This window comes from Neoarius graeffei, chromosome 28, assembly GCF_027579695.1.
Source record: "Neoarius graeffei isolate fNeoGra1 chromosome 28, fNeoGra1.pri, whole genome shotgun sequence".
NCBI classification, from domain to species: Eukaryota; Metazoa; Chordata; class Actinopteri; order Siluriformes; family Ariidae; genus Neoarius; species Neoarius graeffei.
The window spans coordinates 49,035,588-49,050,733 of NC_083596.1; the positions used below are offsets into that span (position 1 = coordinate 49,035,588).

General features: G+C 44.9%; 1 protein-coding gene across 4 annotated transcripts; it reads left to right on the forward strand.

Moving 5' to 3' along the window:
* Positions 1-241: 241 nt before the first annotated feature.
* On the forward strand, positions 242-14,861 carry ftr84 (finTRIM family, member 84). Of its 4 annotated transcripts, XM_060913042.1 has the most exons (10): positions 242-804; positions 8,062-8,157; positions 8,601-8,726; positions 12,366-12,473; positions 12,802-12,958; positions 13,237-13,290; positions 13,415-13,483; positions 13,709-13,845; positions 14,287-14,497; positions 14,567-14,861. In XM_060913042.1, exons 1-10 carry the CDS (start codon positions 250-252, stop codon positions 14,692-14,694), a joined length of 1,641 nt encoding a protein of 546 aa, XP_060769025.1. In that variant the 5' UTR covers positions 242-249; the 3' UTR covers positions 14,695-14,861. The 4 variants fall into 4 exon arrangements, with proteins under 4 accessions (XP_060769025.1, XP_060769023.1, XP_060769024.1 ...); XM_060913040.1 differs by having other exon boundaries at positions 14,287-14,861; XM_060913041.1 differs by having other exon boundaries at positions 13,742-13,845; positions 14,287-14,861.
* Positions 14,862-15,146: the final 285 nt, after the last annotated feature.

Sequence of the window (15,146 nt, forward strand, 5' to 3'; positions counted from 1 at the left end):
GGTTTCCATGCTGGTATCTTGCAATGTCTTGGACATGTGATCCATGATTTCCTCTCTCAGCATAAACACACTTATCAAATTACTATCTCTGTTTACATACAAGCAAGGTCTTATATTTACCTCTGGAATTTGTGTTTGGCTAAGCAACCCAAGCTCTTCTCCATAAATACAGGCACTGAGCTTCAAGTCTCCTTCATGCTACCCCTCTTGTTCCTTCCTGTCCCTTCATTGGACTAATTCCTGTAAATCATGGCAGACTCCAATATGTGTTGTCTGTGTGCTGATACACTGCAGGACCCCATCACCATCCCTTGTGGAGATACATTTTGCCTGGAATGTATCAAGATGTATTGGGACCAATCAGACTACCTGGGTGTCTACAATTGCCCAGAGTGTCGGGCAACTTTTACTCCTCGTCCCATCCTGCGCCGCAACGTACCCAGCATTGGTCATCATGAACATCACTCATCTTTAACAGCTTTAACACCCTTTCCAGACCTCAAAAGGGACTCGTTGTGTGATTTCTGCACAGGCCGAAGGAACCGGGCAGTCAAATCATGCCTGGTGTGTCTGGCATACTACTGTGAGACACATGTCAAGCCTCACTATGAGTCAGCCACATTCAAGCGGCACAAGCTGGTCGATGAGATGGGGCACTTAGATCGTAAGATCTGTCCACAGCATGAGAAGAGCCTGGAGCTGTTCTGCAAATCGGATCAGATGTGTATCTGTGTTTTCTGCACGGTGAGGGAGCACCGTGGTCACAACACGGTTAGTGCTGAGGACGAGCGTACCGAAAAGCAAGTAAGACAGCTTTATAAAAACCAACATGTACTGACAGACAAATACACAGCTCTAACTTTTAAATATAGTTTGATCAAAACTTGCTGGTCAGAAGGAAATTGCAGGAACTGCTAATTGCAGAGTTTCATGTGAAAATTATGTGAGATGAAAGTGTTAAATAGAAACATTTTTTATTGCTCAGTGGCTAACTGGCATGTCAAGACATTTGAGTAATGTAGACATTACAAATGCTCTATGGTTGGCGAATTATGTAGGCTTCAAAGAGAACTTATGGGTTTTGCTGATTTGAAGAATGAAGAATGTTGTTGAAGCAGTGTGGCACTGTACAGATTTGTTTCTTTTTCTACCTCATTTGCCCAAATTAACTGACTAGACAAGATTAAAGTAGTGTAACACTTGTTTATTTATCCTTTTTTTTTAAAGTTGGTTCTTGTACGGGTTAAAGTAAGGGCATCACTGCCTATTAGCTTACAGACCCTGGTTCAGTCCTGAGCTCGGGTTACTGTCAGTGTGGAGGTTGGCATGTTTTCCTTAGGTCCACATAGGGTGACCACCTGTCCCGCATAGCGCGTGCGCGTACAGCATTTGAAGCCGAATTTATGCGTCCCGCAAATTCAGAATGTGTCCCGCATAATCGATGCTTGCTGAGGGGGATGTCGCTCTCCCCGGGCCACCCAGGCAGCCAAACGAATATTACTTGACATTTCAGCACACGACCGTCGCCACTATAGACTGTAGAACAAAACCACACACACACCCCTCACAACTGACTGGTTGTTGTCAACTTTTTGTTGTTGCCATGACACCGCACTCACGTGCACAGACAGTGACGAGGGACGCAGGTGCAACGCATGCATTGCTTTCATATTAAAAAATGGAGAAAGGTACCGGGGCGATGGCAGGTGAGGCACCGCCACCTCCAGTTAAAAAGAGAAGGTGTATGTACAGGAAAGAGTGGGAAAATGAATATTTGTGGCTGAAAGGGGTTGAGGGGGATACCGAGAGGGCTTTTTGTGACCTTTGCAAAACATCTTTCTCAATCGGACATGGCGGGGAATACGATGTGAAATGACACAGGCTCGCGGAGACTCACAAGAAACGTGTGCAACAGAAAGAAACGTCTAAATCTATGGATGCTTTCCTCCGACCTAAAAACGACTCTCTAGCTGACAAAGTGACTGCGGCAGAGGTGACGAGTGTGTATCACACTGTCCAACACGCAATATCATATCGGGCAGGACATTTTTTCTACTGTTTCTGTGGTGCTGAGCCACTACAATTCCTGTTAATCCACTGAAAACTAAATGGAGACTTGTCTCTATTCCTGCTGTACTGATGCACTGTTAGGACTAGGACTGTTTTGGCCTCTAGAGGCCGCTGTTATTTCCTTTTCATGTCGTGTTTATTTTGGCCTCTAGAGGCCGCCACTGTTCCTGTGTCTTGTGTTTGTGTTAGTCCTAATTATCTTCACCTGTGTCCTTAATTAGTTTGTGTATTTATACCCCCTTAGTTCAGTCCTCTTGTCACGGAGTCTTTGTGCTGTTATGTTTATCTCCAGTTTCCTTTGTACTGTGTTTTTTGATCTTCTTAGCTTTTGAATTTTTGCACTTTGCTTTTCTTTTGGATTATACTCTTTGGTTTTTTTTGTCTTTTGTTTTGCCCTGTATATAGTGTATATAGTTTAAATAAACCTTTTGATTCTTTTTCTACTTCCGCCTCACGCCTCTGCATTTGAGTCATCCCCCTGGTGGCCTAGTGGGGGTTTGCTGGATTATCACACCAACGAACCAGGTTCGAATCCCAGCAAAACCCTAACAGAAAGACTCCGTCATGACCGACTCAGCAGAGGCTGCTTCAACTGTCTACCCGGCCAACCTTCAGGGAATTATGGCAGCTTTGACACGCTTCGGAGCGACCATGGACGCTCATGGACGTACGCTCACCAGCCAACGTGAGGCCCTCGCTCGCCACGAGGAACTGCTTCAGCAAATTGGGAAAACCCTGGCACAGCTGACATCTCTGCCTGCATCTCCTGCTCCTGATCCAGTTCCTGCTCCTGATCCAGTTCCTGCTCCTGATCCAGCTCCCACTCCTGCTCCAGTGCCTCCTGCAATGCTGCCTTCTTCACCTCGCGAACCCAGCCTTCCTGCACCACAGAGGTATGACGGCAAGCACAGTGAGTGCCGAGAGTTCCTTACCCAGTGTCAACTCACCTTTGAGCTTCAGCCTACCACCTACACTACGGATCGCCGCAAGATTGCCTTTGTGATCACCTTATTAGCTGGTAAGGCGCAAGCCTGGGCTACTGCTATCTGGCAAAGACAGGGACCTGAGTGCTTTGATTTCCAGCTGTTTTCTGAAGAGATGCTTCGGGTCTTCGATCAGGCAGACATCAGTACCGACGCAGCCCGAAAGCTCATGTCCATCCGGCAAGGAGGAAGCGTCGCAGATTACGCCATCTCGTTCCGAACACTCGCAGCAGTAAGTGGATGGAACGAGACTGCCCTGGTGTCAGCCTTCCACCATGGTCTGTCTGACCCCATCAAGGACGGTCTGGCCTCTACTGGATGCCCAAGTGACCTCGAAACCCTCATCTCACATGCTATTCGTCTGGACAACAGGATGAGAGAACGCCACCAAGCCTTGAGCCCCCCCAGCCTCCCTACCTCTACCTGGAGACCGTCTACCTCCTTCAGTGACTGTCCAGAACCCATGCAAGTGGGTCGTACTCGCCTCTCCGCATCTGAGAGGGAGCGCAGAAGGAGGGACAAGTGCTGCATCTACTGTGGCAAGCCTGGTCACTTCCGAGCATCATGTCCCGAACTCTTGGGAAAAGGACCGCCCCGTCCAGCCGAGGGAGGGTTGTGACGGGGCCTACCCTCTCTCCCGGACTCCCTGGCCAAGGAATCTACATCCCGGTCTCCATCTCCTGGGGTGAGTCTGTCCACTCTTGTCAAGCTTTGATAGACTCAGGGGCGGCTGGGAACTTTATGGATATTCACTTCGCCCAAAGCATCAATATACCTACTGCACCTCTTGAAGTCCCTCTGTCTGTGTCTGCCCTCGATGGCCAAGCGTTAGGTGATGGAAGAGTCACTCAAGTTACTTCTCCAGTCTTCCTCCAGTCTCAAGGTCACAAGGAAGAAATATTCCTTCACCTGAGTTCCCAGTTATTCTAGGCCTTCCTTGGCTTACTCGCCACAACCCTCGCATAGACTGGGTAACAAGCCAGGTTGTGGAATGGGGCCCTGCATGCCATGCCTCTTGTCTGCTCTCTAGCTCTCCTGTGTCTCCTGCCGAGCCCCCTGATCTCACCGAGTTATCTCAAGTTCCCACAGAGTACTGGGATCTCAAGGAGGTATTCAGCAAGAGCAGGGCCGCCGTTCTTCCTCCGCACCGGGCCTACGACTGTGCCATCGACTTGCTCCCTGGGACTACCCCTCCTCGTGGCAGACTGTTTTCACTCTCTCAGCCAGAACGCAAGGCCATGGAGGAATACCTCAAAGATGCCCTGGTCTCTGGGTTTATTCGACCCTCCACTTCACCTGCTGGAGCCGGCTTCTTCTTTGTCGGCAAGAAGGATGGGGGGCTCCGACCATGTATTGATTACAGGGGCCTGAATAAGATCACTGTGCGCAACCGATATCCCCTTCCGCTGATGTCCACAGCTTTCGACCTGCTCCAAGGCGCCACCGTCTTCACCAAGTTGGACCTACGGAACGCATACCACCTCATCCGTATCCGACAGGGAGACGAGTGGAAGACTGCCTTTAACACCCCGTCTGGGCACTACGAATACCAGGTGATGCCCTTCGGACTCACCAACGCACCAGCTGTTTTTCAGGCCCTAATCAACGACGTCTTAAGGGACATGATTAACCTATACGTTTTTGTCTACCTCGACGACATCCTTATCTTTTCCAAGACCGTGCAGGAGCACCGCCACCATGTCCGCCAGGTTCTCCAGAGGCTGCTACAGAACAATCTGTTCGCCAAGGCCCAGAAATGCGAATTTCATGTTCCCGAGGTCTCCTTTCTGGGATTTATTGTACGGACAGGCCAACTCCAAATGGACCCTGCCAAGACCCTGGCCGTCCGGGATTGGCCTACTCCCAAGTCCGTTAAGGAGGTTCAGCGGTTCTTAGGATTCGCTAACTTCTACCGCAAGTTCATCAGGAACTTCAGTTCTGTGGCAGCACCCATGTCAGACCTCACCAAAGGGACAGGTGGATCTTATGGCTGGTCTCCTCAGGCAGAAAAGGCGTTCAAAGACCTCAAGGACCGCTTCTGCACGGCACCCATTCTGGTTCTCCCGGACACCTCCCAACCATTCATCGTGGAGGTGGACGCCTCGGACAGTGGTGTCGGCGCGGTGCTCTCTCAACGTTCGGAAGGAAAGCTGCACCCCTGCGCTTACTTCTCCCACCGCCTGAGTCCTGCTGAGTCCCGGTACGATGTGGGGGATCGAGAACTGCTAGCGGTCAAACTGGCCCTTGAGGAGTGGAGGCACTGGCTGGAGGGAGCACAACATCCATTCCTGGTTTGGACTGACCACAAGAACCTGGAGTACCTCCAGCAAGCCAAGAGACTGAACCCTCGACAGGCTAGGTGGGCCCTGTTTTTCAGTCGGTTTGACTTCACCCTCTCATACCGCCCCGGCTCCAAGAACACCAAACCTGACGCACTGTCCAGACTGTTCTCTGCCACTAACAGGGAGAATGAAGTCGGGCCTATTATCCCTGTGTCCCGGATTGTGGCCCCTGTCCGCTGGGGTATTGAGGAGGCTGTCCGACGAGCCCAACGCCAGGACCCCGGTCCTGGGACGGGGCCACCAGGCCTCTTGTACGTCCCACATCAAGCCCGGGCCAAGGTTCTCCAGTGGGGTCACTCTTCCCCTCTCACCGCCCACCCGGGAGCTCGGAGGACCCTGGACTTCCTGAAAAGACGCTTCTGGTGGCCTAACATGGAGAAGGAAGTAAGGTCATTTGTCCTGTCCTGTGAGGTTTGCACCAGAACCAAGAACCCACGACAGCGTCCCCAGGGTCTCCTGCATCCTCTGACCATTCCCCGGCGTCCCTGGTCCCACGTGGCAGTCGACTTTATCACGGGTCTCCCTGAGTCACAAGGTAACACGGTCATTTTGGTCTTAGTTGACAGATTCTCCAAGGCCTGCCGCTTCATACCACTGTGCAAACTCCCCTCTGCTCTTGAAACTGCGAAACTTTTGTTTAATCATGTCTTCCGAGTCTTTGGTCTTCCACAGGACATCGTCTCAGACCGAGGGCCCCAGTTCTCCTCCCGAGTGTGGCACGGGTTCTGCAAGGTCATCGGAGCCACTGCCAGCCTCTCCTCTGGGTTTCACCCACAGTCCAATGGTCAGACGGAGAGGCTCAACCAGGACCTGGAAACCACCCTGCGAGGCCTGGCTATGGATAACCCGACATCGTGGAGCACCTGGCTGCCATGGGCGGAGTACGCCCACAACACCCTGCAGTCATCGGCCACCAAGCTGTCGCCATTCCAGTGCCAATTCGGGTTCCAGCCACCTCTGTTCCCGGACCAGGAGGAGGACGCGGGGGTGCCCTCGGTCAACCAATATGTGAGACGGTGTCGCAAGACCTGGAGCAAGGTCAGGAAGACCCTCATACAGACCTCCAGAACCAACCAGACTCAGGCCAACCGCCATAGAAGACCTGCACACGCTTTCCGCCCTGGGCAGCGTGTTTGGCTGTCCACTAAGGACCTTCCACTGCGGGTGGAGAACCGCAAGCTTGCTCCTCGCTACATTGGCCCCTTCAAGGTGGTGCGCAGGGTGAACCCTGTCTCCTACCGGCTCCAGTTGCCCCGGACTCTGAGGATCAACCCCACTTTCCATGTTTCCCTGTTACGGCCCGTACTGACGTCTACGTATGCCCCTGCCCCTAGGAACCCCCCACCCCCCCGCATCTTCCAGGGGCAGACTGTGTTCACTGTGAATCGCCTGCTTGACTCCCGCCGGGTCCGCGGCGGGTTGCAATATCTGGTGGACTGGGAGGGCTATGGTCCTGAGGAGCGCTGCTGGGTTCCTGCTCGGGATGTCCTTGATAAAGAACTATGTCGGGACTTCCATTCGGCCCATCCGGATCGCCCTGGGAACGTCAGGAGACGCTCCTAGAGGGGGGGGTCCTGTTAGGACTAGGACTGTTTTGGCCTCTAGAGGCCGCTGTTATTTCCTTTTCATGTCGTGTTTATTTTGGCCTCTAGAGGCCGCCACTGTTCCTGTGTCTTGTGTTTGTGTTAGTCCTAATTATCTTCACCTGTGTCCTTAATTAGTTTGTGTATTTATACCCCCTTAGTTCAGTCCTCTTGTCACAGAGTCTTTGTGCTGTTATGTTTATCTCCAGTTTCCTTTGTACTGTGTTTTTTGATCTTCTTAGCTTTTGAATTTTTGCACTTTGCTTTTCTTTTGGATTATACTCTTTGGTTTTTTTTTGTCTTTTGTTTTGCCCTGTATATAGTGTATATAGTTTAAATAAACCTTTTGATTCTTTTTCTACTTCCGCCTCACGCCTCTGCATTTGAGTCATCCCCCTGGTGGCCTAGTGGGGGTTTGCTGGATTATCACACCAACGAACCAGGTTCAAATCCCAGCAAAACCCTAACATGCACTGCAAAGCCTCAGACTCAATATTATATTATGATTGATTTAAAGTGAATAAATTGTAATGGAAAATAAATAAAATTGAGTAGCTTCAGTAAATCATAAGTGGAAATGTGTCTGTCAAGTCATAATTGAATGGTCAAGATATTATGAATGTTTATTTTAAAAAAACACACATTTGGTGGCCTGTTCATGACCATACATCACCAATAACAGCAGAATAGGGTATTATTGATATACCATGTAAGGTAGTATGTGCTAGAAATGGGTAAACCACTATCTGTGAGTCTTCCAGCAGCCGGCGCGGCGCAGTGGGGGCGGCGTCCCACATTGTCCCTCAAAAACATAACCCTTGTCCCCCCTTGGGCTTATGAGCAGGTAGTCACCCTAGGTCCACATGGGTTTTCTTCCACATACAATAAACTACCCTTGGTGTGAATGAGTATGTGAATGTATGTATATGATCTGTGATGGACTGCCATCTCATCCAGGGTGTATTCCCATATTGGGCCAAGTGTTCCTGTAATAGGTTCCAGATTCACCATGATCCTGGCAAGGATAAATCCATATCCTTTAGAAGAGCAAAATACATTCTCACAGGTGCAAATGTTCTTTAGAAATTGCTGGTGGTGACCCAGTCCAAAGTCCAGCATATTATCCAGGAGCGCATGAAGGAACTACAGGACCTCAGACACAATGTGGATGTTCTCAAGGTGAGTTCAGTGACTACAGTACTTTCAAGTACTGATTTATCCATTGCAGCCATCTATTGGTAGGCATGCATTGTTCAGCCACTTTGCTGTCTAATGCCACCAAAAGCAATTAGGTAATCAGATTCCAGGACTATAACCAATAGAATAATCTCTTTACAGTTGTCTCTGGTTGGCAATGTATTATCTACATTTCTAGTCAGTCATGGTTCTTAAATCATGGGTTGAGACCCTAAAGTGATTTGTGGAAAGCAATTTTTCAGTTGGTGGGGTCTGAATTATATTTGAAATGCTTGAATTGCTTTTAAGCTTGGTTGCAATTTTATTCATAAACCAATGTTGGGTTGCAAATTAATAATAAACAACAAATGTGTGCTCTGTGTCCTGAGGATAGACCAGTAAAGAATTAACAGGAACTCATGCTTTCTGTTGCCTCCTGGCTATAGGGTAATGCTCACCGAGCCCAAGTGGCCAGCGATAAGCTCTTCAGCGAGATGCTGCAGTCTGTGGAGCGCTGGCATGCTGAGATTTGCCAACTCATTCAAGCTAACCTGCAGGCTGCCATGGCACAGGCAAGTCATCTGACAATAGACCTTCCCAGCTCAGTCGTCATTTTTGTTTTGTTATTTGTTCTACACCTAAACACACTGAATTATTGTTCCGGTCTTGCCTGATGGAACAGACCTCTTGAAAAGCTTTAAATGCTAACACACTAGGTAGAATGAGAGTCTTATCAAACTGTCTGACTGATTTTACTCTTGCACTCTTATAAAAAAAAATTCCTGGAAGAAACCAATTTGGGTGGGTTTCCTCCAGGTGCTATGGTTTCCGCCACAGTTCAAAGACATGCAGATTTGGTAAAATACCCAGCCACTGGGGTTGTACAAGCAAGTGCATACTTGGTGCCGGTCCCAAGGCCGGATAGATTGGGGAGGGCTGCGTCAAGAAGGGTATCCACCTGGATACCCTTCTTGACGCAGCCCTCCCCAATCTATCCGGCCTTGGGACCGGCACCAAGTATGCACTTGCTTGTACACCTAAATTTCTGGAAACTCCCCAGGTCACCCTCTCAGATTTTGCTGAAAAAATTCTTACATGTAGATCTATATGTTTCTGCAACCCCTGCAAATTATTAGCTTTCAATTCCTTATAGTTTCCGAAAAACAGGCCTTTGAAATTTGACCCCCAAAAAGCTAAATTTGCAAAACGTGCTTTCTTCCAACTTCAGGAGCTTATAATTTTAAAATGGATTAAACCTGGAAGCCAATATTGCAGATATTTACTAAATGGCATCCAAATTTTTCAATTATGCCATCAGTTAGCCTCTGGGATGCTTATTTATCACTCTATAGGAAGCCAAAAATGGCTTTTCGGCCAAAATGAGCTAAAATAGGGTGTAACTATAGGAGCCATTCTGGAAAAATGGATCAACTCAGACTTTTCTCCTTATAACACAGTAATTATATGGTCATTATCTGTTCATAGGTACGTTTTTTCCAGGATAACACTGTTAGGTGATGAATTACAAAAGTTTTAACATAAGCCCATCTCTCTGAGGGCCCAAAAATAGCCCATTTTTGCCCCCCCAGTTTGACCATGTGGCTAGGGGTTCAGGATCTTCTAATTTTTTCTTGATATTGTCTCCTATGAGATGTATCAACTGACCAAGTTATTTTAGCGAACACCTATGGCTTCACATTTAAATAAATTTTTATGTAAATGAACGTTTTTTTCATAAATCACTGTTTTGTCATATTCAGGACCTTATGAATCTGAAACATAACTATATAGAAAAGTGATACTGCACAAATCTATAAACTGGCATACACATTTTCATATTCTGGAATGAGAATGCCTGAAGAATGCTTAGTTTTCTATCTATGGGAAACTGAAAATGGTAATTTGGCCCAAACTGGTCATTATTTATGAAGAGGTCCTTAAGTGAGGTTATGTGACAATATTGATTATTCTACTCATAAAGTACTGGTAATAATGTTAGGTACTTTTGCCATTCATAAATATATTGTTTCAATCATGATCCATACATGTTTGGAGTTTTATTTAAAAACCTGTCTAACAGTACTTTAACAGTTTACTGAAGTCATGTTAGTTATGGCATACACCACCAGATGGAGTGACAGTCTAGGGACAGCAGAGTCAGCCTGTCTGTCTGCACATTCTTTGTGTGGTTGAGGCCCCCGACATAAAATCTGGAGGACGTCAGTATCAACTGTCACAGCATGACTTTAAGCATGTTCAAGATCTGTTTTCTAAGATGTAACATTATGCACCTTTTAATACTACATATTAAGTGTCATGACAGATGAAAATGGCATTAAGGAGTTTTCTAAAAGTGGTAAAAATGACTCTTTGTCTTTGTATACATGCATATTATATAGAGTGTACATGTGTGTATCTGTATGTAGTAAAGAAATGAGATGCTACTCAAATAAACATTTTCTAGAGGTATTCTGATACAACAATCTAAACTGTTTTATGGCAGCTTATAAAACTCTGTAGTACCTCTGTCCAGGATAGTTCCATTTCAGGCCTACAGGTATAAGCTGATAAATATGAGAAAAATGGAATAATCATAAAAAAAAAAGTTTGTGTACATAAAAATTGATTTAAATATGAAGCCATGGGTGTTCGTTAAAATAATTTGGTCAGTAGATACATCCTATAAGAGACAATATTTAGAAAAAAAAAATGAATATCCTGAACCCCTAGCCACATGGTCAAACTGGGGGGCAAAAAATGGGCTATTTTGGGGCCCTCAGAGAGATGGGGTTATGTTAAAACTTTTGTAATTCATCACCTAACAGTGTTATCCTGGAAAAAATGTACCTATGAACAGATAATGACCATATAATTACTGTGTTATAAGGAGAAAAGTCTGAGTTGATCCATTTTTCCAGAATGGCTCCTACACTGTAAAAAAAAACCTTGTCAAATTTACAGTGAAAAACTGGCAGCTGTGGTTGCCATTTTTTCACCATAAAAAATACAGTGACAGTGTATATGGCTTTACGGTAAGGTATATCAACACTTGTAAAAACAACAGTTTGAAAATGTTCAATTTTACAGGTATTCAATGTACAATAATCAGTACATAACTGTTAATTTTACGGATATTCATTGTACAATAAACAATGATTCAAAATGATGGTTACAAGCAATGATCTACTAGACAGATATATATATATTTTTGGGCTTTTTTCACCTTTATTGAATAGGACAGTGCAGAGACAGGAAATGAGCTGGAAAGAGAGACGGGGAGGGATCGGGAAATGACCTCAGGTCAGAATTGAACCCAGGTCCCCAGATTCATTGTATGACACCTTAGTTGACTGAGCCACAATGGTGGGCATGTTTTTGTTTTTTTAACAGGGCAATGATGTAATTTTAACCATCACATTCTGTTTTAGTCTTACAGTTTGTCTGTGTTTAAACTACAACAATTTGTAAATTATACAAAAAAATATGATCAATTCAACATATTCTTACTGTTAAATTAACAGTGGCATTTGGTTAGGAGTTTTACAGTATATTGATGTAAATTACACACTGCTTCATTGTTTTTGTATTTACAGTTTTTTTATGTCATGATTTTACATAAATTCACTGTTAATTCTACGGACATTTTTTACAGTGTATAGTTACACCCTATTTTAGCTCATTTTGGCCAAAAAGCCATTTTTGGCTTCCTATAGAGTGATAAATAAGCATCCCAGAGGCTAACTGATGGCATAATTGAAAGATTTGGATGCCATTTAGTAAATATCTGCAATATTGGCTTCCAGGTTTAATCCATTTTAAAATTATAAGCTCCTGAAGTTGGAAGAAAGCACGTTTTGCAAATTTAGCTTTTTGGGGGTCAAATTTCAAAGGCCTGTTTTTCAGAAACTATGAGGAATTGAAAGCTAATACTTTGCAGAGAGTGTAGAAACATATAGATCTACATTTAGGAATTTTTCCAGCAAAATCTGAGAGGGTGACCTGGGGACCCCTAGGTGAGTTGGCACGGAATGACCCCAGGGTAAAACCTATGCCAAATCAAGTATTCGGAACAGGTCCGCTGTGACAACCCCTACCAGGCACAGCCGAAAGAAGTCGATAACTCTTACAAGAAGAGGTCATCTGTTTATTTCCCAAAATGCATTTATCTATATAAATCTAAATGTATAAATTAAGTCTGATCGTATCGGCAGGCTGATAACTATGTGGAGCAGCTGGAGCAGGAGATCATGGAGCTACAGCGGCGAAATGCAGAGTTGCGGCATATACTTGAAACTGAGGACAACATACATTTTCTCCAGGTACACCACCACGTTTCGTAACTATCTAAAGGTATCTCTTCAAATTCAGAAGCTCATGCATAAGAACTGGAACTCACTCTTGGATACGTTTAGAGACACACCACAGAAATGCATGAGATTAAAAGCATCTCCTCATAGCAAAAGAAGGCTTGGGTACTGTTAGTAAAAATGTCTTTATGTACATTGCAGTTGCTCAGATTTATAGCTCTTGCCTTAACTGCACATGGTAGCAATTGGTAACAACTAATTTCCACTGGATTGAGACATGGACACCAATTGGTAATTAATTATAACAAATTCATTATTGGCACAATCAACACTTTTGCAGAATTTTCCAGTGCTGTGTATTGCCCCAGAGCCAATGGTACCCAAAGTCCTGATCAACCAAGAGTTCTCCTTTAGTGAGGTTACCAAAACTGTGACTGATATGAAGGAACACCTGGATGACATCTGCAAAAAAGAGCTGGACAACTTGTCCAAAAAAGGTGACTGATGATCCATCATACAACACACTAACACTGATTAATGTCAGGGTTTTCTAACCCCCCAAACATTTTGCTGTCTTTCTGCTCGCAAATGCAACAACTGCTCCTCTACTATTCAAGGTTTGTGATTTTTTTTTTGTTGGAGGACAGGAAATATATGTCTAATCAAGGGTTCCTAGAGGACTGATTTGGGAAACACTGGTTTATGTGACCTAGCTTTAGCAAGTATTCTTGGCCAGTGATCAAAAATAAATGACATTTTTATCCTCCACCTATAGTGAGTGACATCCCAGTCTATGTGTTAATCCCCAGGACTGGTGGTCGGTTTAAAGGTAAGAGGACACCAATGTCCCTTTTTAAACATTCCCTTTAGAAGTCTTACAAATATTAGTCTACAAAGATGAACCTTTTATGGGAAGAATTCCTTTAATTTCAACTTTTAATAAATATTTTTAGATAGTGTTTCCTCCACACCAACAAAAACTGATCTTCATGAGCCCAAAACTCGAGCAGACTTCCTCAGATGTAAGTTGTGATGATGTGATTCATCATGTTAGAATTAAGGTTGTAAATGGTAGTTATAAGTGTTGGATTGGATGCATCAAATCTAACAAAACAAGATGGTTCATGATAGATTTAAATTTTTTTTAATTGCCCCAATAAGACCATGATGCAGTTTATGAAGACCTGATCTTAGAACCTGTATAAATGAATACTCCTTGATCTCTGAAATGTTCTCTTGGCGAACAGATACAGTGAGACTTACATTTGACCCCAATACAGCCTACAAGGAGTTGGTCGTGTCTGACGGGAAGCGCAGGGTGGTTCGAAAGCGCATGGCCCAGTTTTACCCAGAGCATCCAGACCGCTTTGATGGTTTTTGCCAGGTATTTCTTGTGGATTTTGGCGATAATCATCTTCTTTTTTCTGTATGTAGTCAACTGTGGTTGGTGGTCTGATGTTTACTTTTTTGGTTTTACACTGGAGCTACGTAATGGAAGTCTCCCTCACCAATCATCTTGTCGCCCCAAACCAGTTTTGTTCTTTGTCTCTGGTGATTAGGATATGGTGGGAATACGGTCTTCTGTAAACACGAATGAAACTTCACAGCGTGTAAATACTGGATCAGGATCGTTTCCAGGCAGCCATCTTAAATGATAGGAATCATGTTTTATTACATACAGATTAAAGGATAGTTAAAGTGACACAAATACAAAGTCTAAGTTCGAACTTTTGTTCTGTTTCTCAAGCTTAAGTTTGAACGTTTTGATTAAATTAGGTTTGAATATCCTGCTTTGTAACTCTGGAACGTGTCCGGTTTGTCCCAGGTCTTGTGCTCTGAGCCCTTTAGTGGCTTCCGTCATTACTGGGAGGTGGAGTGGAGTGGCGAGTTCTCCGTTGGTGTCACCTACAAAAGCATCAGCCGCAAAGGCAAGAACTCGCACAGCCTCCTTGGCTACAACGACCAATCCTGGAGCCTCCTGTGTTCCGAATCTGGATACTCGGCCTGGCACAACAAGATGGACAAAGAAATCCCAAGTATGCCTACAGCCTCACGGATTGGCGTGTATCTCGATTATGCTGGTAATTCTTTGTCCTTCTATGCAGTCTCAGAAAACATGGAGCTCATCCACAGGTTCCAAGCCAAGTTCTCCGAGCCGCTATATGCCGGGTTTGGAGTCGGAGCCTCTGTATGGCTGTGCTCACCGGAGATCACCACGCAGCTGTACACTTGAGGACAACATCAAGCTGAAACATAATATTTCCTGGGCCAATACTAGGACAAGTCAATGTAATTTGAATATTTATGAGTTCTTACCGTAGCTGTCCAGTTGGGTCTTACTTGGAACCTTTTCAAAAATGGCTGCCCTGTTACAAGGTCCTTAAAACCAAGAAGCCTTAACAAATTGTTTCATTGTCTTTTTACCAATTCATATTAGCATGCTAATGAACTAGCATGCCAACAAGTCAGCTGTCATGTATAAGGAGGGGTGGAAAAGTACTGAAAATTTTTACTTTAGACAGAATCTTCCTTGAAAACACATTCTACAGGAGTGTTAAAAAGTAAAACATCAATCACATTGTTTGCTCATGAACTAATTGGAAGCAAAATACTTTGTAAATATCAAACATCTACCATTAGCTAGAATTTGACTTGCTGCCTATCCAGTGACTGGAATTGATGATG

Coding starts and splice junctions, on each gene's coding strand:
- ftr84 (XM_060913040.1), top strand. CDS start 250: ATGGCAGACTCCAATATGTGTTGTCTGTGTGCTGATACACTGCAGGAC. Junction 805..8,061: donor ACGAGCGTACCGAAAAGCAA/GTAAGACAGCTT, acceptor AATGTTCTTTAG/AAATTGCTGGTGGTGACCCA. Junction 8,727..12,365: donor TGCAGGCTGCCATGGCACAG/GCAAGTCATCTG, acceptor TCGTATCGGCAG/GCTGATAACTATGTGGAGCA.